At 36.4% G+C, this 23,487-nt stretch overlaps 1 protein-coding gene across 1 annotated transcript in view; it reads right to left on the bottom strand.

Annotated features, from left to right (window-relative positions):
• Nucleotides 1–2,753: 2,753 nt before the first annotated feature.
• The window catches only part of LOC109084237 (A-kinase anchor protein 13-like), a 97,905-nt gene continuing 77,171 nt past the window's right edge, over nt 2,754–23,487 (bottom strand). Inside the window, exons 19-39 of the mRNA XM_042715912.1 lie at nt 21,183–21,345; nt 17,674–17,741; nt 17,358–17,412; nt 17,113–17,263; nt 16,773–16,882; nt 16,193–16,339; nt 15,807–16,051; nt 15,549–15,674; nt 15,270–15,387; nt 14,933–15,184; nt 13,421–13,497; nt 13,037–13,218; nt 12,541–12,623; nt 12,038–12,220; nt 10,314–10,460; nt 10,123–10,193; nt 9,129–9,173; nt 8,391–8,441; nt 7,579–8,052; nt 6,503–6,815; nt 2,754–5,134 (exon numbers count right to left, since the gene is read on the bottom strand). Coding sequence (XP_042571846.1) covers nt 5,076–5,134; nt 6,503–6,815; nt 7,579–8,052; nt 8,391–8,441; nt 9,129–9,173; nt 10,123–10,193; nt 10,314–10,460; nt 12,038–12,220; nt 12,541–12,623; nt 13,037–13,218; nt 13,421–13,497; nt 14,933–15,184; nt 15,270–15,387; nt 15,549–15,674; nt 15,807–16,051; nt 16,193–16,339; nt 16,773–16,882; nt 17,113–17,263; nt 17,358–17,412; nt 17,674–17,741; nt 21,183–21,345 — 3,120 coding nt within the window. The 3' untranslated portion in view covers nt 2,754–5,075. The remainder of the gene's footprint in view (nt 5,135–6,502; nt 6,816–7,578; nt 8,053–8,390; nt 8,442–9,128; nt 9,174–10,122; nt 10,194–10,313; nt 10,461–12,037; nt 12,221–12,540; nt 12,624–13,036; nt 13,219–13,420; nt 13,498–14,932; nt 15,185–15,269; nt 15,388–15,548; nt 15,675–15,806; nt 16,052–16,192; nt 16,340–16,772; nt 16,883–17,112; nt 17,264–17,357; nt 17,413–17,673; nt 17,742–21,182; nt 21,346–23,487) is intronic.

The following is a 23,487-nucleotide window of genomic DNA, read 5'->3' as shown; positions in this document are numbered from 1 at the left end:
CACCGCAGACAGTGATGGAGTGCCACGATATCACAACTACAGATGGAGAGATAGATGGGCACGTGTGGGGTTCCATAAGAAAGATAAACAGAACCGAGAGCGAAGGATCGCGCTGATTTATGGGCTGGCATGAGATGGTGGTTTTACAAGGCCTGTCTGGCTAGTTAAACGACTCTCATCGTAAAACAAACTCTAAATCAAACACGATAGCTTGGGTTGATTCTTAGAAGACAATTAAGTAAATAAAAATGTTAAAATTATTAATATATTTAATTAACATTGTATATTACACTGAATTTACTATTTACTAAAGAAAATGCAAGTAACACATTGAAACTCTGAGCAAGACTGAAATATTTTTTTTTCTTTTTTACACTGTAGAACTATTATTAAAATTAAAATTATGGCCAATATTGAGAAGCCAGTAATCATTTTCATTTTTATAGATAATTGATAAATCGCCAGTATTAAAATAATTTACGAATTTGTATCAATTAAAACTAAATAAATACTACTACCAGTGAATGTATCATAATATTATAATGTACAGTAGAATTTTTAGATTCGCTAAAGATAACATTTAACATTGTTCGTTAATTTAAGCTAAATTTATTAAATATAATTAAATGTAAAATAATTATAATAGTATATTGTATTAATATTAAATTTGTTAAAACTCTAAAAGCTGATATTAATAATTGCTACATGTGAATTTAGGCATAACAATAGAGTAAATTAACGTTAAAATTACATTTCACATAACGTTATACATTACATTTAACATTGTTCATTCATTGTAGTTATTAGATGCATTGAGTTAATACATTACGGTTCATATAAGAAAACATTTCATTTTTAAAATTACCTGAGGGCTAGATGATAAATAAACAATTAACTAATCCATCCATCCATCTATCTATTGGTTGGTAACCAATATATCATGCATCCATGCATACATAAGAACAGGGTTGCCAGGTTCATACAACAAAACCTGCCCAGTCGCTACTCAAAACTAGCCCAATCACATTTCGAAAGGGGTCCCCCGTTAAAAGTTGTGTTCTGGGGATAAAATACACATTATTGGGGTTGCTTCAACCTGTGGCAATGGTGTTAAAGTAGCCATATTCCACGGGAATACCGCAGACTTGGCAACACTGCTTAAGAGTATCCTTGATCTAATTTTTGAGCATTACATTAAATTACACTGGACATGTTTCTGTGGACTTTAGCAATAATAAATACATGCCACGATGAGTCAGACCATTAAACCTCTACATGACCTCAAGAACAACCATCTCAAGTGCTTTAATAGCATCACTAAGCAGATTTACAGAAATACTACTCAACACTTTCTTGCTCATTGAATTGCAGTCTCGAGTGGACCTAATGAAATGTCCCGTTGCTTTCTCTAACAGCTTTATTAAACTCTTTCTAGAGATTCTAGCATCCACCCAAATACAAAGTGAGATGTCACATGTGAATGGAAATCTTCAGATAGAAGCACAACCTTATCCCAAGGAAAACCAACAACAATTTCATGAGCGCAGTTCTTCTAGGCACATAAAAGGCCACAGTCCCTCATGTATCAGAAAACACCAGCAGCACAGAGCTATTGTTCTCCCTGACATACAACTGATATTTATACACGGACTGTCAGCGCGTAACAAAGACTCAGGTTTCTCTAGGTTGCATGTGGATCCTTTGTTCTCTTTGGAAAGCGAGAGAAAGAGAGATGGTACAGCAAAACCCAATCAACAGATAGACAAAACGGGACAACAATGACAGATACTGAGGGATCATTCACAAATAAGAAAAAAAAACATTACAGGGAGTTGACGGATGGTAAGTCCTGGGAAAGGTCACAATGCAGGAGACAAAAGTGGAAAAACCAATGAGATGCACTTTAAGCTAGATATCTGAGCTTCTTTACTGTTTTAATAGCAACTCCCAAAAGAAAAAAAATGCTTAATTCTTCAGGAACAAGGACAAACACGAGTGTATCACTAGTTAAAGCCACCAGGACTTGGATTTAAGTTATTTGGATAAAGATGAGAACATTCCTCCAGGGCTGGATAAAAACACCTTGTAAACAAGCAGAAAAATGAACATCCAGTCTTTAATCTGACAAGGAACTAGTTCTTTTCAGCTTAGCATTACCTTCAAGCACTGTTTCCTACCTTTGTGCTTGCCAAAAGAGCAGGGTAGCTTGGCAACAGGAACAAAGACAAAGTCAAAGGAGTCTAAAGGGGAAAGATACCATGGCCCCCCTTTAAACACATCCAACCAACCTCGTGAGACAAAAAAACACATTTAAAGAGGCTCTCGCTTCACTCAAAGCAGGACAAATGGAGTCATGTTGGTGTCTGCCGCTGGGAAACCTTGAGCTAGACCAGACAGGAGGAAGAGAAAGTAGCAACAGGTGCTTAAATCAAGCATGGCTTCTGAACAGCAGCTGGCTTCAGTCTGACAATTAACTCTTAATCTTACTGTGAAAAATAATTCAGATTTTAATGGTAAAAAGACTGTAAAATGGTGTTTAGTATTTGTGTGAATGACACAGCACACCTTCCATATAAGTATATTTGTTCTCATCTTGTGGAAAAGCTGCTTGTGTTGAGTTCTTGTTCATCATCAACAAATTGTACTATGTGAAATATACCAGTATGTGATTTAAATATAAATTATTTGTATCCATCTATTGTATCTCTCACACTCTCTATATATAACCTGAGGAAAAAAACGTGAACACGTGCTGATGTACAATAGTTATTTATTAAGATTTGTTTAATGTACACTTATCATGTCTCCAACACAGAGAATGCTGATAAATAAAGCTAGTTATAAAAAGCTTTAAATCAAAGCACACACACACACAAAAAAAATCTTTTTTTTTTTACATTACAGATATTTACAGTATTTGTGGTATTTTGCTCATTTTTTTACACAAAGTTTGACAAGAGTTTGCTAACCACGGACCTCAACGATGGTAGACGCCATGTTTAATTTTTCGTGAATGAAAACGAGGCTGTAAGGGATAAAAGCCCAGTGTAATTTTCACAAAACATTTTGACACCAGGATATTTTTTTTTTTAAATATGTATTTTAAATGTTGTGTCAGCAGAACAATCAATATAACTTGTGATTTTTTTTTTAATTATTATTATTAAATATAGTGTCTACATAAGGTCCATTGCATGAAGCAGACGTTTGCATTAACGGGATGATTTGGATTCTTCTTTAGTGCATTTCTTATGCTAGCCAGTATGAGTTAAATGAGCAAAAATACTTCCGACTAGCTTTAATTGTGCTAGAAATAATTAATCTTGAATCATATGTTTCCCTAAAGGAAGATTTGGCGATAAAAAGGAACTGAAAAACACTGCAGGATTTGGGAAATATTTAAGGCTAGTTAAAGAACGTAAGCATCAGATTTCTGTGCTCACAATGTGTTTGGGGAGTCTGAAGTGTTTTGTGGAGCTTCAGGAGGGACAAAGGACATGAGAGCGGACCGCCCTCTATTGGTCAAGGCATTTCAATTCTCAGTTTAGTGGCATAACAGAACTGCATGCAGAATGCCGGCGTCAGCAGCTGTGGGAATATGCTGATGGATAATAAAAATCTCTCGGACGTATGAATTAGATCCCAAGAGGTCAGAGGGAAATGATCAATAAATGAATCGTGAGGCATTCATCACTCTAATGTATAAGAGAGGGGTGTTAGGTAGAAGTTTAATGGCAAGAAAATAAAAACAGAGCAGTAAGCTTAAATTAACACTTTTTATCTGCACAATTTCCCCTTTCTTAAAATATTTCCTTGTGTTCAACAGAACGGTTAGCCTGGCCAGCAGGCAAGGGCTTTTGTCTGGTTAAAAATCTAGTGATTAGAGGGTACAAACCAGGCGTTTAATACACAAACACAATGTATATTCATACTTTTACCACATTGGCCTGTCAAATCAATATTTCTGGCTTGAGCGTAGAACTGCTTTGTGACTAATACAACTTGAATTTGTTAGCCTACATAAAGCCGAATCCCTCATCTCGCTCAATTTGTGTTTAATAACCTTCAAAAACACTGCAGTTAAAACACCCGCTCTTTTGGTAGCTTAACAAGAAAGCTAGCTTTGTGTTTGGCTGAACAAATTTACATAACATTCATATTGTACAGTAAAAGATTATCAAATAAAACCTCGCACATACAAAGGAGGCCGTTTACCAGTTAAGTGGAGCTGATCGATTGTCTCGTTTTAAAGCCAGCTGGTTTTTCCCACTCAACGTGTGCTTATAAAGTGCTAAGGATTCAAATTGCATTGAGGTTTAGAAAAAAAAAAAAAAAAAAAAAACTTCTGTGGGGTGAATCATTAATTTTCATTCTCCCTTTCAGTCATTTAGGGATGGAAAAGTGATTAACAAACAATTAATTAGACTCTTTTGCACTTCCATTTCTGTGGTTCTCACTAAAATGTTTTCAAAAAGCATCCCTTCTATTCATAAAAAGTATTTTGTGACCTTTTTAAAAGAAATAAAACCTTGGGACTGTATATAAACCAAGTCTGGTCCAAAAGACTGCAAAAGACATTGTAACGTGGCAGGGATGAAAGAAAAAGGATGGAAATATATAGAAACTTAATCACTGCATTGCCCACTGCACTTTGAGTTCACTCACTTTGATTATTAGTATCTTCATTAGTCAAATGTCCTTCAGAAAGTGACTTTTCTGGTCACTGGAAAGCCAGCTGTCTCTCAGCGTGATGCCGCTTGCTGTTATAAATCTCTTTTTGATCTTCACAGGAAGTCTGTGTGTGAAAAAGTGCCCGCGGTAGGTTTATCTGATGTACTGTTCCCCAAACTTGTGCTCCAGGCCCCTGCTCGCGTTCATAAGTGTACGTGAGGGACGGAAGGCACCGCTGAAAATCAGGTCACAGGAAACAATCAGTTTAAACTTCCTGTCCAGGCCTGACACCCTTCGAGACCACAGGTATGTGCTTCTAACTCCGGTTTACAAGTCCACAACCAGAGACCAGCAGCCCTGCTTGGAGGCATTGTGTGAGAGTGGATGATGAAGAGGGGGCCGAATCAGCAGAAAAAGATCTCTCCGTCCGGGGTAGAGCCTGGAACCACAGCGCTCTGAGAATCTGCAAAGAGAGAAAAACTTATTTGACATTTGAGCTTTCATAAGTAACTGCAATAACAACATGAAATGGCATTTACAACACACTGAACTTACATGATGAGTCATATTTCTAAGTGAAAACAATATTCAGTGGTATAATTACAGTGTGAGAGTTTGTTTCATCTGTCAGTATCTGAACGGACTGTAAAAAGCTGATACTTATGGGAAAATGTATAGTCAGCCAGTCATTACCACGAAACGACTGACTGTACTTAATTTATGACTGTTTCAAATATATAACTGGAGTAATTGACTAATGGCATATTAGCACTGAAGACTACTTTCATTGCTACAGTCTCTAAAAAAATAAATAAAAATGATTAACTATCAAATTAAATCTATCATTTAAAATAAATTAAAATATAATATATATATATAAAATATATATATATATATATATATATATATAGAAAGATAAACCAAACAAACAACCTTCATCCAAAAAATAACAAAAAACAACAACATTGTAAAACATTACATCAAATAATTTCTATACAAAAAATAATTCTATATAGAATAAAGGATATAACAATAATATAATATATAATAATCATACAAAAACATTAAACTCCATGTAAAATTAAATAAGCAAATATATAAAAAAAAAAAAAAAATCAAACAACCAAACAACTAGTCTCCATGTAAAAAATGTAAACATAAATAAGAAAAAATCTTCATAATAATAAAAAAAAAAGATATAAAATGAAATAAAGGTAAAAAACGAATCATATAATCTTCATGCAAAAAAATAAAAAATCTATATAAATCTACATATAAATAAAATAATTAACTTTTATACAAGAAAACGAAAAACTATGTAAAGTTAAATAAGAAAATGTTAAAAGGAGAAATTAAACAAATTATCTCCATTAAAAAAAAACTGATTAAATCTATAAATACAAAAAGAAAGAAAAATAATACAATAAATAAAATAAAATCTATTAAAACAAAGTATTCCAAATGATAAACCAATCTTCATACAAAAACTAAATAAATTCATAAATATTAATTTAATTAACCAATGAATTTGGTTTTAGTGGTAATTTATATGAAAATACTGGTCCACATAATTATGCAGTTGACCAATTAGAATCAAGTACTACAGAGAACGGAGTAATAATTCTATTATTTCTTGCCACCCATGTGGCATTAAATCATCAGAAAAGTAGTTTCAGAACCGGTCACTGAAATCAAACATGTAATCGAATAACATGCACAGATGACTTGTGCACAATAAGAGCAGAGAGTAACTGAGAAAGTAAAAGGTGTCTGTTTGAATTTCACGTTGAATACTCAAGCAGATGTACTGTGATGATGATCTACACTCTACCTGCAGTCTGGCTCTGCTGCCCTTTTCCCTTCTTCTTCTTCTTGTCCTTCTTCTCCTTGGGTTTGGCCAGCTGTAGCAGGCGGCTGGGCATCTGGCTCTGCGCCTCGCTGTTCTGGCCCTTCTGGCTTGAATTGGAGGAGAACAGACTGAGGTTCTTCCCTTTGCGTTTGGAGTCCATGCGGGACAGGACGTCTCTGGCAGACGGAGACGAGGAGAGCTCCACCTCTGAGGGGTCGCGGTCCAATGAACCAGTGCTCTGGAACTTTGAGGAGTCCTCAGACGTTGTGGAAGGGGTCCGGTTCTTCTTTAATTCCTGCAGATGATGGTGCGGAAATTCAAATAAATGTGCAAACATTCTCTTAAAAATGGTGTTTGTTTAGACATGACATCAAAACGCAAAATGAAAAACACAAGCTCTTTTTTAGCCAAAGTAGTTGTTACTGCGAGTGCTATTAAGTTTCAAATCATTCTGAGGGTTCAGGAAGAAGGAACTATATTAAGGATGCAGATCATGTGTCAAAAACAAGATGAATATAATTACATAATCGAATGTGCAGGCCTTTTGTTTTCACATTGTTACAGGACAGTTATGTAATTTTGGGGGGAGGAATGGAAAAGATCAGTGATTTTCTCAAATAATCAACATCACATAGTGCGAGAGTACTGTACCATCACAGAATAATGACATGTAAACGCATCTTCAACATATTTTCCTTTGAGATTATATAGAAAACTGAAACTCTGATGAAACATTGGGCAAAAGATTAGTTTTCAGTCCTCGCTCTCATGTCATTCCAGATCCTTGTGACTTTCTTTCGTGGAATGCAAAAGGACAAATTAAGATGGTGTGAGCCACTCTTTTCCATATAATGAATAAAGACCAAAGCTTTAAAGCTTCAAACTCTTCTGAATCAAAGGAAAGGATTCAGTTATGCATCAAATATCACTTTCTTTCATGAACATGCTAAAGCAACATTAGGGCGGATCTCCAGTGAATAATGATTATAAATTTAATTTGTTCCTCATAAGCTATTCAGAAGACTTGGAATATATATTTTTTGATGCATTATCCTCACCTCTGTTTGTCTGATCAGCTCTGTCTCTCTCTGAACTTGCTCTCGTTCTCTCTCCAGTCTCTTCTGGCTGTCTCTGAGCCGCGCCAGGTCTCTCTGATACTCTTCTTTTTTACTCTGCAGGTCTTGCTTCTCCTCTTCCAGCTCTTTCCATCTTCTCTGCACCTCTTCCTCTTGGGTCTGCAGCTGCAACTCCCTCTGGGCCAGTTCCCGCTCCCGCGCTTCCCACTCTTTTTCCCTGCGCCTCCTCTCCTCGGCGTGGGCAGCCTGCTGTTTTTGGAGGCTGGCAACTTCTTGCCGCTGCTTCTCCAGGCTCCGCTGTTTCTCCTGCTCGATTAGTGAGCTGGGCCGTGATGAGGAGGAGGAAGAGGAGGAGTTGAGGGACGAGATGGATGGGTAGCGTGAAGAGGGCTGGGGGCGTTCGTTGAGGGCATGCCGCTGGTCCTCGATGAAGGTGTCTTGCTGGATAACAACAGCCTATGTTGAGGGTGAGCAAAGAAAGCGGTTTTAATTGGCATGCAAACGGGAAAGAGGTAAAGCTGCTAAACCGCAAAGGCCTTGAAATGAGAATATTAATGTGCGAAACTACATTTCAGGTGAAACAGGCCCATCTGGTGGCCATAAAGCACCTATCCTGGGAAAGACAGACAATAACCCACTAATAGTGGTACAAATTTATCAGAGTGCATCTTAATACACCACCGTGCACTCTGCTTGATTACAAGCCTGCAAAATAAACCCCTGCATCTGGAAATGTGCTGCAGATGAGAGCTGCTGGCCCGAAGAAATAACGAGACAAAAAGAGAATGACTCACCTGTAATGTGTTCAGCAGGTCATGGAGCTGAGCGACGCTCTGAAGAACCTGCTGTGGGAGGATAAAAAAGAAAAAATGAAATCGGCCACATCTCTATAAGCTGAGATTACTTTTTTGTCACTTTATATTTTAACCTTTTATAAATAATATAATCTGTAAATAATTACATCTCTAAAATATTTATTACAGTATTATACAAACACATTTGTGTTATATGCATATGCATTTACATAATTATAGAAAAAAAAAAAAATTTTTATTTTCATTAATACAATATAAAATACATAGAATAATTATATAATTTAACACATTAAACCATTTATATTTAAATATTTTATATTTTAATATACTAATATTTTATAAATTAATTAAAATAATTACATGGAAAATATAACATGCAGAACCATTTTAGTACACACTGAAAATCCAAAATTAAATCAATAAAGAATTTTATTGATTTTACAATTGTTTTAATAAATGCAGTTAAGTGTGTGTGTGTGTGTGTGTGTGTGTGTGTGTGTTTGTGTTACTGATATAGATAGATTCAGAAAATAATACAACCCTAACTCAGTCTCATGTTGCACATGTGTTAACCACTAAACCACAGCTTGGAAAGGAAATCTTCCCAATTATAAAGTGTAAATATGGTTAGGGTGTCTGTTCATGCTACTGAAACCAATTCCCCTTTGACCTGATCCTGAAATCTGTTCTGAGCTGTGTCTAAACAGAACAACTTACCTCGTTGTTCCTCTTGAGTAGGAGCAGGGGGTTGGCGTTGCTTGCCTGTGGGAGAGAGAGGCAGTCACATGGTCAGTGCACTGGGTAAGAGGCTACCATACATAAATCAATAATTAGCAATCCATGTGCTCTTCGACAGGGTACTGCAGGACCTGCCGGAAATAAGAAGCTGTGATGACAGGTCGCATTACTCTGCTGCTTAATGTGTCCTCATTATCAAGTTACTATACAGTTATGTTCTGTGATGAGAGTGTGTGTAAACTTCCAGTTCACTTCAGGTAATGATTGCTACAGCAGACATATATCCTGATGCTCAGCACTTAATGGTTTGAGCATATGGTGATACATTGATGACTAATGAATTAGATGGTAATGGGAACACATCTTAGAACAGCACTTGTAATAAGAGTGAACAAAAGCTTTTTAATAATGTACTTATAAAATATGCATATACAACAAATGTATTAGATAAAATATTAAACAGATTCCAAAAATCCAAAAATGTATTTTTATTAATTTTACCAGTTACGCCATCTGCACTGTTAAATTTAGAGATTAAAATTAGACTGCTTCAATAATAGTAACAAACTTTATCTTTATATAGCATATCAAATAATTTTTTTTAACATATACACAAAATAAAAATAAATAATTGAAAATTAAAAATACTATGAGTTTAACATGATGATTTTTATATAAAAAATATGAATTTATTTAATTTATATATATATATATATATATATATATATAGATATATATATAATATATATATATATATATATATTATATATATATAATTTATTTTTATTTTTTTTTCCACTTAAAAAGTAATTAAAATTCATTATTTGTTTTTCATTTGTTCAGCTCATGGTGAAACCATGTTATTTTCACTTCAAATGCTTCCTTTTTTCATGCAGCAATTTTCTCTGCCAAAAAAAATATTTTTTCCCTTCATGATCTTTCTGATAAACACAATAATTTGACCCGTTTGTACCTTCTTTAGAACGCTGTCTGACTCAGTCCTGCGGAGCTCTGCAGAGTCTTCCGTCTCCTCTCTGTCTCCATCTGCAGGAGATCAAACACAATCAGACTCACCTGGAACAATCACCCACGCACACGTGTGGCATCACAAAAACCCTCTCACACACACTCCCACGTTCACACTCATGTGGAAAACACGCCCACCTTTACTCTTTGAGATGTTCATCTGGTGACTATCAAAGCCTCCGAAGGTTTCCGCCCGTCGTGGCAAAGTCACGGGCCCCATCGCACATACACCATCCTGCACTGCTCCTCCAAGACTGTGGTTAACCAGAACCTGTAATGTCTCAACTACACACAATCACACAGAAATTAAACATGGGATATGGTAATTAATGCAAGTAAACACTAAATGGTAGATCACATGTCTGGGCCATATTTCACTCCAAAACCAAGAAACAGAAACAATCATATTTTTAATAAAATAAAATTATTTTAAAAAAAATATTTAAAAAACCCTTTTGATTTAAAAATAGCTTTTCTATTGAGTTTTTGTGAGATTTCGCCCAATAAGGAACAACTGATGGTTACAGAAACATCAAACACAATCCAACAGCTCACAGGAGGCTAAAAGGGGACAGTAATCAATACTCTTTCCTGTTCTTGACCTGCAACGTTAAAGCAATCCATTATCTGTTCCTGCCTTGCGCATTCAGATCAGCTTTACCTATCGATTCTGCCCATGTAGTGTACTGCATGAACTGTGACAAGCACTATCTATCACTCCCACATTCAAAGTCAAAGTGTCTTCTCAGCACTTTCAAGATCTTTCTCACCAAGTACACTAAAATGCCATTCTGGAATATCATTTACCCAATTTTCATTGGTGTTCTGTCACTTTCAGTGGAAGTAAGTTTTTAGAGTAGTTTTAAAGCAGAAATGTGAAGTTTGTATTTTTTGTTAAAGCACGTACATGAATTCTTTCTTATGGGTGAAGCTTGTAATTTCTGTCACTAACAGCAATTTTGTTTTCAAACAGGTTTCCACATACACTTCCCCAGCTGCTATTGGTCAGTAAACACATAGCCCCACCCTCAAACTCATGCCATTGGCTGTGCCACTGTCGCTATGCTAGGATGGTCAGATGTGCAAAACAAACAGTTTTGATAGCTAAATTGTTTACAATATTTGGGGACATAAACTTAGAATGGCTTACTTATAGGTGCCTCTGCACATTGATTTAAAATTAAATAAAGATAAAAAATAACAAAAATAAATTATTTGCTACTCTTTTATAGTGATTTTTCCCATACTCAGTCTCAGCCACTACCAGTATGCAGCATCCATCTGTATTTTAATGTCAAAAATAATTTTAATGTTAACAAGTTGCTACAAATAATAAATAATAATTTTTGCAATCATTTATTGCATTTTATTATTTTTATATTAAAACGTCTAAGTGCATACTGAAAATGCTTCTATTTTTATTTCTATTAATTTGACCAATTGGCATTATTAAATTGCATTATTAAATATTTGAGCTTAAAATAATAAATCATATTATTTGCAAACACTTGTTGCGTTTTATTATTTTCATTATTCATTTAACTAGTACCAGCTACAAGCACAGCCAGTACTGAGGCCTTTCTGAGACTGTGTGAGTCACATATTTAATGCGTTTCCGATTAAGGAAGTCTAACTGGCCAGGGACCATACGATCCAATGCAACAAGTTGCTAACGCCCTCCACTTCACAGATTCATTTTAAAACCAAATTATGTTCTACATTTCAGCCCTCTAAGACTGCAATATTCATAAAAACATATTTCCCATGTATCAAGTTTACTAGCTGCCATGTGTTTGCAAGACGACCACAGTGTTTTTCCAACTTATATAATAAGCATTATATAACCGTACTAGTCATCTCACCTTCCTTTAGAGCCTCTTTCATGATTGGCTGCCCTTTGGTGATGTCATCGGGCGTGGCCCTGAAGAGCATTTTGTTGCGAAGGCTGGTCTCGTCTGGTAGGCCACAGTCACACATGTCCCTGAACAACTTCACTTTCTCCTCCAGTAAAGTCAAGATCTGCTCATCCCTCTTCTGCAGCTGATCTGTGAAGACAGAAGTTCATTTCATAACAGGCAACCTAAGATTCACTTCATTCATTTTAGCAGTATTTATACACCCTTTGACCACTAATTTTCATGGGTTTTTCAGTCATTCTAGCCACTAGAGTTTTTAAAAATCTTTTTAAACAGACTGTACTCATTAATTTCTAGTCAGTGAAACACTACTCACTAATCACTAAACATTCATGAACTTTTAAGACTTTAAATTCTGTGTTTACTTTTTCTCTAAACCCAATCAAACCATATCAACACAAAAAATTAACGTCATTTTAAGCCAGAAAATGAAAGCTGGAATTCTGCACCTCTTAACTCCTTGACTTTGATTTCTTGAAGTCTTCTGTCCTCTTCGTTTTCACTAGGCACACCTTCATCATCATCTCCCTCCCTGGAGGAAATCGAGAGTCTGTAAAGAAAGACTACCAGCTCTCACAAATTGTGACGATTAAAGTACTTTTGATTTTCAATAATGTTAAGCTGACAATTATTTTTACTTATTATTTATACTATTTTTATAAATTAAAAATAAAAACACTGAAAAACAGTGGAATGTATATTATTAAAATACATACTGTGTATTTGTTTAAACATTTGCTAAAGATTAAAATTTTTTAACAATTTAATTTAAGTGAGTGAAAGATGACGGAAAGGTAATCTAAATGTTAAAATAGGAAAAAATAGATATTCAAATTTAAATATTCAATTTTGGCCGATAAAAAAACATAGTTATCGGTTCTTGACTGATATATTGTGCATCCCTCCTCCTTGTATATAAAATGAGAACCAGATTCAGAGACTCACATTGACTGCATGGCCTCCTGAATGAGCTGCATCCATGTGTTTCTCTCTTCCTTAGAGCTGGTGTACACTTCTACCATCTCAGGCTTCTCAATGCCGGCCGTGATCAGGAACAGTCCTTTCTCCTCATTGGCTACTTCCCTCACAATGAGTTTCTGCAGAGAGATGACGGTGGAGCGCTGGTCCTGAGAGTGGAGAACAAGAAGATGAGATGGGACTAGGAAATGATTGGGTGAGGTCACACGATTAGAAAGGTTCAAAGACTGATAGAGTGCCAGAGACATGACACAATACTAGATTCCAGAATCCAAACAAGATGGTGTAAACATGTATTATTGAGGAACACTGTTCTGGGAATCATAGTTAGAGCTGTAATGATAAACATACCAAGGATGCGAATATGTACTTCTGATCTTTCTCCTGTAGGAACACAATCACATCCCTCAGCAGCAGAGCCTGGACATCTGGAGAAGAACACATCAGACAGATTAAAATACAGGCCCTGTTTGTGTTAGTATGGGTGTATACTTCGTTCTGTCAGCGAAATGTTAACGCTGTTCATCCATGTCAGAGGCAAACCTCGCACCACAATTTTAAGGTGTTGTGGGTGGCTTCCATGGCGTTGTTCTGCAGATGCTAATCTGTTTAGCATCTTGTTTTTGTTTAACTGTTGCTAAAGTGGTGTGGGTGGTTGCTAGGGTGGCTTCTTGTGGGTAAGGATGTTCTGAATAATGTTTAGCATGTTGTTGCTGTTAAGTGATTGCTCTGATGTGGCTAGTGAGGGCTTGGATGTTGCTGTGTGGTTGGTAAGGTGTTCATGGTGTTCTTTATAGTGTTTCTGTGGCTCAGTGGTAGAGCATCGCGTTAGTCGCTTTGGATAAAAGCGTCTGTTAAATGCATACATTTATTGGGGAAGTCGTGGCCTAATGGTTAGAGAGTTTGACTCCTAACCCTAAGGTTGTGGGTTCGAGTCTCAGGCCGGCAATACCACGACTGAGGTGCCCTTGAGCAAGGCACCAAACCCCCAACTGCTCCCCAGGCACCGCAGCATAAATGGCTGCCCACTGCTCCGGGTGTGTGTTCACGGTGTGTGTGTGTTCACTGCTGTGTGTGTGCACTTTGGATTGGTTAAATGCAGAGCACGAATTCTGAGTATGGGTCACCATACTTGGCTGTATGTCATGTCACTCACTTCAGTAGTTTTTTAGGCGTGTTGCCTTTGATATGCGAGTGCCAAGGTGTTGTGAGTGGTTTGTTGTTACGTGGTCACCAGGGTGTTGCTATGCAGTTGCTATAAGGTTATTAAGGTGTGCTGAGTGTTTTTTACACATTGTTTTTAAGTGGTTGGTAGGGTGTTGCTATGCGGTAGTGAATGTATTCTGAGAGTCTTTTTTGCATGTTGTTGTTACATGGTTGCTAGGGTGTTGCTATGCAGTTGCTATAAGGTTATTAAGGTGTTCTGAGTGTTTTTTACACATTGTTTTCATGTGGTTGGTAGGGTGTTGCTATGCAGTTGGGAATGTGTTCTGAATGTCTTTTTTACATGTTGTTATGTAGTTGCTAGGGTGTTGCAGGTGGTTGCTATGCATTTCCTATTAGGTTAAGGTATTCTGAGTGACTTTTACACATAATTTTTGTTATGTGGTTGTCAGTGTGTTACTATGCGGTTGCTATAAGGTTGTTAAGGTATTCTGTGAGTTCTGAGAGTTTTTTTCCCCATGTTGTCACATGGTTACTAGGGTGTTGCAGATGATTGCCAGACTGGTGCTATGCTGTTGCTAAGGTGTTCTGAGTGGGTTTTATTATGTTGTTGCTGTTATGCGATTGATTAGGGGTTCTTAGATTTTTTTATCTGTTGATATATTCATTCACCAATGAACCCATTGCACTTGTTCTCACCCTTGAGTCTGCCCGCTGAGTTCTTGAGCTGTAGCGGTCCATCGTGAATTAACTTCTGCCCACGTAACAGATCCTCTCTGGCAAACATCTGCCCGCTTTTCATCCTCATGATGGACTTGCTGTCTGTCCGGCTGTACACTTCCTTTAGCCTCTTTTTCTTCTCATGCTCATTTACTTTATTGTCCACGGCGGCAATCACCTCCTTCACCAACTTCAGACCTTGGGTTACATCTGCATAGTCTTCCTCATTTTCTGTCATGAAATACTTCAGAATATTACCTGGAGCACCACAGATAAATTCAAGGCATAACCTGACTAGAATAGTAACTAGTTGTACCTTTCGTGTGCTGCAGTATTCTCTGTAGTAAAACGGGATACTTTGTTATTCGTTGTGTGACTAACAATATACACTCAGGAATGCTTAGCCGTCGGACAACAGAGCTGCTCATCTTTTTCTGGAAAACAGAAACAGATGTGAAACATGGGACTGGTTCCATTTTAGAGTCTTGAGCAGGAAACAAAACGAGGAAAAAAATAAACCCTCTAGGTTTCTTTTACAAACTAACATTTTTTACTGTGTGAAATTTGTGAAGGCAAAATAATTTGAGATGGCTACCTTGACGAAAGCTTGAAAACGTTTGTCTTTGGTTTGAAACTCCTTGTAGAAGTTCACAGCTTCATTGTGTCTGCTGCAGAACTTCCCATAGACCTTCTTCATTCTCTCGGCACTGGAACCTGAGAACTAGGAAGGAATAAATAGTGGAAACATTTTATTTTACTCATAATAAATGCTCCAGACATTACAAAGCAATGCATTTCTACAGGTCCAGAGGCATTCTGTCGATGTTCCATTACAAGTTTAACCTGAACTTACCTGAGAGACCAGCACGTCCCCAATCTTTCGGATGACAAAACCTTCTTCCTGGCTCCCCGACTCTTTCTTCCTTTCGAGCAGCTGTGAGAAGAACTGTGTGTGCAAGTCCAGAACGTCATCTAACATGGGGAACATCTTCTCCACAGTCTGAACCTCCAGTTGAACCTCTCTCAGTAGCCCTTTACTGTAAACATCAGCCATAATCTTCAAGGTCCTCACGTGGTGCATTTCGGTCTGGATGAGTTCTAATAATGAAAGAAGGCAGGAGCTTTATCACATGACCCTACAAGTGTGTCAATGACCTCACTAAACAGTTTCAATACTTTTTTCACAAAGTCTAAAAATGAAAGCAGAAGCTTCTTTGGAATGTCTGGTGTGACTCTTACCGTAAATGACATCTTGCCTCTTGATAACATCCTTTTTAAGCTGTTTCAGGAATTTCTTGTCCACCGTAAAGATCCAAGAATCTGCTTCCAGCTCTTTGGCATCAGCTTCAAATTCTCCCATCAGCTGACTATCCATCATCTCTGTACCTGCCGTCCACATAAACCAATTAAAATGATGCTGTTTTCTAGACTATGTACACTTATTTCTGTTTATATACAGTGAATGCCAATTGATCGTAAAAATCATCTACATTACCTGTGGTAAAATTTTTGTAATGTTTTGGAAGAAGACTATTATGCTTAACATGGCTGCATTTATTTGATAAAAATACAGTAAAAACAGTTAAACTGTAAAATACTATTGCAATTTAAAATAGCCTTTTCATTGAAACTACTTCATTCCTGTGATGGCAAAGTTGCAATGTTGAAAACAGTAATAATAATATATTTACAATTGCAAACGATTTCATAATTTCATTATAATGAATAGCCACACTGTAAATAATTAATAAAATCTTTATAACATGTTTGGACTTGTATTTTGTTGGTAATGCTTCAATTACGAGATGAAGAGACGTACCCTCATCGGTAAGAGATTCTGTGGACTCGCTGACTTTACTGGTCTTGTGAAGAGAGTCGGTCGACTGGGACAGAAACTTCAGATTCTTTAGAGGAGGGTCTTCCATTTGTCTGAATGTGCAAAGAGCAGAAGATCTGTTATATACTCTGTGGTTTAATACCTTAATGATTTTATAAAACAGTGACTTCAAAATCAAAATATCAAGAGCACAATTCTCATCTGTTTGAATTAAATGCAACAGTAAATAATAAACTAAAAGACATGCAATGGTGCAAAACTGTGATTTTAAGAGCAATTACAATATTAAATCTGTATGTTCTCAGCTAGCATTGGCACTGACCCTGCGATGTTATTAATGGACATGCTCTTGGACAGCGGGTTGCTGTTGAAAGACATGATACTGCTGGGGCTTTTCCGAGGAGGGGCGAGAGGAGCGGGTTGATCATCGGTAACAGAGATGGTGGACCACGGACGATCCCGTGCTGGGAGGGCTAAACATATTAACAAGTTTACATGGTCAGATTTTTGAAATAAAGCAAAAATACATAAAACATGAAGAAATACATGATTCTATGAGGACTTTACTTTTACTTCTAAGCGTGACACCAGGCATCGAGGCAGAATCTGGAACAGTCTGCTGCTGAAAGAAATATTTGAATGGAGTCTTTAATCTTTATAGATCCATATTATGATATTAAAAGAGGAGTTCAATTGCAGCAAACAGGTTTGAAAAAATGTAAATACTAACAGAATCTTCAATTTGGGGTAAACTTTCCTTTTACTCAAATTATTACTACAGTTCTGGTCATAAAACTGACAATAATTAGCAAGAAACATGAAATGCGCTAAAGTACCGTTTATGACAGTCATATGAGAACCAGTATAAAAGACAGTGGATTACCTTCATTTTGACCTTGGCACAAACAGGAAGACTCTCTCTGCAGCCTTTGTGGACTTGTGCATTGCAATCTAAAAAAAACAATCAAACCGTAGGGTCAGTAAAAAATGCACAGGCCTTTATCCATCAGTTTAGCGTGATATTCCACTTGTTCTCATCCAAAAGCAGATAGAATAAACCTGAAGCTGGAAAAAACAGCAGCAAACAAAATAGAAATCTAGAAGAAAAGCAGCACTGAACAAACACTGTGCCGTTTCCTGCTTCTCCGTTTGTGTAGGAGAGAGTGAGATTAGCCTTTTCCTGCCTGACTCCACCTCTGCTACACAGCTGATGTTTACCACAAACTTAAATACAAACACTTTGGTTGAATCATTACTAGTCTTGAACATTTTAAGATTTCATGTATATGTGCCAACTCAGTGTTTCTATTTGTTTTCTCAATGAAAACAAGCTAAAATTGTGAATTTCAGAAGTTACACTGAAAAAATAGATGGGTTGAAATTAAAATTCAGACATTTTATTTATAAACGTATGTCATAAGCGATATTTCAAATGTACATCCAATTTGATGTTATGCAGATTTGCTGTCAATATAATAACCAAAACCGCTAACTTTAATGCTAATTCTCAGTGAAAACATACCTGCTCAGATGGTGCTTTTGCCTTTCTCTGTCGGCGTACTTTGCACCTCATGACCACAAAATTACAGCATAGTTAGACACACCCAAAAGAAAGCTTTACAAAAACAAAACCACGCACAACAATCTCAGATCGTGTGCATGATGGTATCAAGGGCTGCTAGACCTTAAACAACCTTCATGTTTGAAGGTGAAAATTTCCCTGCAAGTTCACAACTTCCCAGCAAACCCCATTTTACAAGGAACTCAACATACACTACTCAACATATAGAAGACCAAACCTGCAAAAAAATTAATAAATAAATGTAACAACAGGAAAATAAATAAAGGAATAAATGATTTGATAAAACAAACAATTCATTTGCAATAAAATTTAAAGAGCTCATATTTTCCCTGATTCATATTATGATGTCAAATTATTTTATAGCGACTGAATTCTGCTACTTATCCTCAGTTTTTTCATTAATCCGGAAACCATCAACATCTCCGATGAGTTTCTAGGTTGATGATGCATCTAGATACACCCAGTGAAGGTTTCTAAGGCTTGTTTATTTTGTAATCACAAAGAAAATACTGACTTCCAAAAGCATTGCAAGCCTAAGTTTATCATAAACCAATTGCACCAAAGGTCTCTACGGTCTACTCAACTGGACTGTTTTGTTCTTCATAGAAGCCGTTGGTTGGTTGGGAAACAACCCCGATCATTTCACCTGTTGCAGAGTCAAGATTTTCTTTGTGATTGCAAAATAAACTGCCATTAGTGTGGAAACCTTCCATCCACTGGGTGTCTTCAACCTAGAATCTGACAACGTAATGATTCTGGGCTTGATGACAATGCTGTGTGAGGAAGGATCACACAAGTAGCTGGATTCAGCTTTGTGCCTCTATTTCTGGAAAATTGTGGTCGCTATAAAATAATTTAACATCATAATGAGAATCGATAAAAATAACTCTCCAGTTGATCTGCCTCATCTCGTATAAACTCTTATATAAATTTCTCTCGTTTAGTTAGAGCTGACTATTGAAGCTTATATAAGTGAGCTTTTAACCAATGATGCGCTAGAGTTATTGGAAGGACCGCCTCCCTCATTTCCATGTTCCACATGGAAAAGTAAAAAGAAATAAATTAATAAATAAATAAGAAAAGGACTAAATAAATATAAAAATGAATAAATGCATAAATATAACAATAAATGAAAGAATAAGTAAATAAAAATAAATAAAAAAAATAAATACACAAAATAAAGAAAAAAGATAATAGAAATTAAGGAATAATACAAATTAATTGTATTTGTTTTATCAAATCATTTATTTGTTTATTTCCTATTATTACTATTAAATTATTTATTTATTTGTTTGTTTGTAATTTTTTTTTATGTATTTATTTATTTTTTTTCTGCAGGTTTGGTCCTTCATAACTACCATTCAAATCTTTGGGGTCAATAAGATGTTTATTTTAATTCATTTAATTTAAAAAAAAATGTTTTTATTCACATTTTTATTCTGCAAAAAAAAAAAAAAAAAAAAAAAAAGTGATAAAATAAGTGCTGTTTTTCTGGTTTCAGCATTCTTTGATGAATAGTTCAAATCAGCATATTAGAATGATTTCTGAAAGTTCCTGTGACACTGAAGACTGGAGTAATGATGATGAAAACTTAGCTTTGACGGCACAGGTAAAAAGTAAATTTTAAAATCATATTAATATTTCACGATATTGCTGTTTTATTGTATTTCTGATCAAATGAATGCAGCAAAAACAGTAGTGTATTTATTAGTTTTACAGAGCATTACATTTTTAAATAATAACAACAACAACAACGTTATCACACAAGACGTGTGTGTGTCTGGAGCATCAGTCACTTTTGGGAAACGAATGGAAACGGTGATGAGTCTACCAGCACATCCTCTGAGAACAATAAGCAGAGACAGCAATAGCAGTATCGGTGCGCTGACAGGATGTTCCTCAGTACAGCACTGAGCCCTGCCAGCTGTGTGCGGGTGGAGCCACAGAGTGATGAAACACTGTGTAAGTCCTGACTGGGCAGATAGCCATGATTACTCCTTGATTTTTTTTCTTGCTTTCCTTAAGACTCTGCATACTCTGAGATGCATATTAACCCAATTCTCCACACTAATTGTGCAAAACGGTGTCTCTCCAGAAACCTGCTCATACGCAGCTTTAAATCACAAATACTATCCTAGAGGCTGTCGCTGACTAGCTAATTAAAATAGCTTCTTTATTTCCAGAAACAATCTGTAGGCATTTTCTCTATGGAATAAAATTGATTTAATCAACTTCCTGTGTGAATCTCTTGCGAAGCAAGCTTCTGCAAAAAACACTTTCGCAGCAGTAAATTAAACTCTGTGCATGACTGCACTGCAGATGACAGTAAAGGAGGAAGTGCCAAAAAAAGACACCAGCCTATGGCAAAACAAAAGAAGCAAGCGGAATGACTGCACAGAATAGAATAGAGCAGTATTTTACAAACTTGTGTTTAATTGAATAAATACACAACTGATACCAATCCAAAAATATTTGAATCAAACAGAAGTAGCGTATATATTTTGCTATTAATATCATAACAAATTGCACACAGAGAGGAGAAGAGTAAAGAATAAAGTTTAGAAAAAAGTTAGAATACAAAGTATAGAACAGTAAAGAGTAGAAGAGAGCAGAATATAAAAAGAATAGAAAAAGAAAAGTAAAGACAATTAAAAAAACAGATGAGCAGAATGTGGAGAACAGATCTGAAAAGAGTTTAAAATAATTAAGAGTAAAGCACAATAGAGTAGAGAATATAGTACAGAATAGTAAAGAAGATTATAGAGAGTAGAATAGAGTTCTGTACTCTATAATAAGTAATGTGCTCTTACTGGTGCAGAGGAAAGCTTCTCTAGTGTTGATGGGTTTGTTGCACTGATGGCAGGGGATTGTGGGTACTGTCATGATTGCAGTGAAGAGATGCCCATTTGAGGTTCTCCTCTCCTTGTCTTTGGCATCTCGCTCGCGCTCCTTATTCTTGTCTTTCTCCTTCTCCTGCAAAATACAAGCCAAAATGTGAATGAATAAATCAGAGGATAGATGTGTGATGTACAGTGCTTTCAGACAGTGCGAGCTGTGCATTAGACTCAGTTACAGCGAGGTCCTGGCCCAGATGAGAGATTAAATGGGAGCGGAGCACATCCATCATAAAACTCACAGTGTCAGCAGAGCATTGCTGCATCCATCACAGGAGAAGCCTCATCAGCTGCACAATCAATACTTCCATTCATATTCATCATTCATTTTCAGCTGCAGAGATGAAACACTTTCATACATTCTCAACATCTATCTATCCTCAATATCACATTTTCAACATCTGCATGTTCTCAACATCATCTCTCCCTAATCATCCACATCCATCCATCCATCCTGTATATCATATCACATCTATCCAGCCATATACCTATCTGTAAATTTAGGCCTATCTACCAACTTTCACCTACGTACCCATCCATCCATCCTTCCATAATCTACCCATCTACCTATCCATCCATCTACCCATCTTCCATCAATCTACCCATCTACCAATCCCCTAACCCTCCATTTACCGATCTATAAAAATATCTACCCATCAATCCAACCATCCATCTATCCACCCAACTACCTATCATCCAACAATCTACCCATCCATGAAGCCTTCCATCCATCAAATACATTCCAAATCCCTTTTCCTTGTTTCTTTAACACCTTACGTGAAGTGTTAAAATCACAGTATGCTCACTCCATTACAATGTGTTTGAGAAAAGATAGCTCTAGTGGAGCCATGCAGAAACTGCAGATTATGGCCATTTTCACAGACCACCCTGATTACAAAACCATGTCTGATCTGCTCCAACTGTCACATACCAAGATTGCGACCACGTGCAAACCACAATATGAAAACCACAACAAAAAATCATTGGCAGAATTCAACTAAAAGGATTGTCTGATTAATTCTTAATATCCAATACCTGCTAATAATAATTAAAATGTTGCTGCACATTTAATGAACTAGTATTCCAGTGATTATGGATGGGTGGCTTAATATAATAGCACCAGGAGAAAATTATTTGGCTACTAATGGTTTAAGAAGGAAGAGGGCCAAAGTGCATTCTCAAAGAGTTTAAACATGCCTTAAATGTATAGAAAAATCAAGAATAAAGAAAAACTATTTGAACAACACAAGTGATTCAACTAATTTACGCAATTCTCAACTGAAGTGAAACAATGCTCTCTGGAAGCACAAAAAAAGTTTAAATAAGTTGCCAAGGCAATAAATTAACACATTGCACAACAAACCTCTAAAAATCATAATCACTAACACATCAGAACATCAAAAAAAAAAAAAAAAATCTTTTAACTATACATGACGAAAAAACCCCGAACATCTTCTCTTTGGTATCACAATCCTACCTCAACCAGACCACCAGTATTCTTGATCTTCAGTGAGCGACCCTGCGGTAAAAACCTACGACAGAGAGTAGACATCTCAGATGCAAGGTAGCCAGTGAGCGCACTGGCCTGAAGGTACGGCAGATGAGGTTGAGAGTCTGTCTAAACAAACACACAAGTTCCCATGACGGAAAGCAGACGAGCCAGCCAGAGGAAGTGACTGCAGTTTCTTTCTGTCGTCTTTCACTTTGGGGCTCAGCTTAAAGATACAGTGCACTTCCTTTTACCATGGACCCTCCCTTAGTAAAAAAGGCAGCTTTTTGTTTGCATTCTGTCATTTAGCCAATTCAATATAAATCAAATTCTAATTGACACTGCAGTTAATTCAAACCCGGAGTGACCTTGTTACATTAAACAATTAAGATCTGTCTTCATCACTGGCCTAGTTAATGTCAATATGACAGTCAATATGACACTATTCCATGCACAATATTTAAAAAAAAAAGGATGTGGAAAATTAAGGTATGTGGGTTTCTGAGGTAAAATAATGTGTATGAATTCCTAAATAACCACATTTGAGGATATAAACCATATATGGTGGCCCAGCTGATTCATGTGAACATTAAAAAGGTTCTCTGAAATTGTGAAGTCATAGATTTTAACATGCATTTGTTTTCACAGAACTGCATATGCTCTAAAGCTTTAGTGTGAGCGGGTGTTAAACAGAGCCATAGAGAGACCACAGCTTGATTCAACATCCTGTTG

The sequence above is a fragment of the Cyprinus carpio genome, chromosome A25 (genome assembly GCF_018340385.1).
Source record: "Cyprinus carpio isolate SPL01 chromosome A25, ASM1834038v1, whole genome shotgun sequence".
In the NCBI taxonomy this organism is placed as follows: domain Eukaryota; kingdom Metazoa; phylum Chordata; class Actinopteri; order Cypriniformes; family Cyprinidae; genus Cyprinus; species Cyprinus carpio.
Note: the sequence above shows the minus strand (reverse complement) of the source record. Positions and strands in the feature narration are given on the sequence as shown.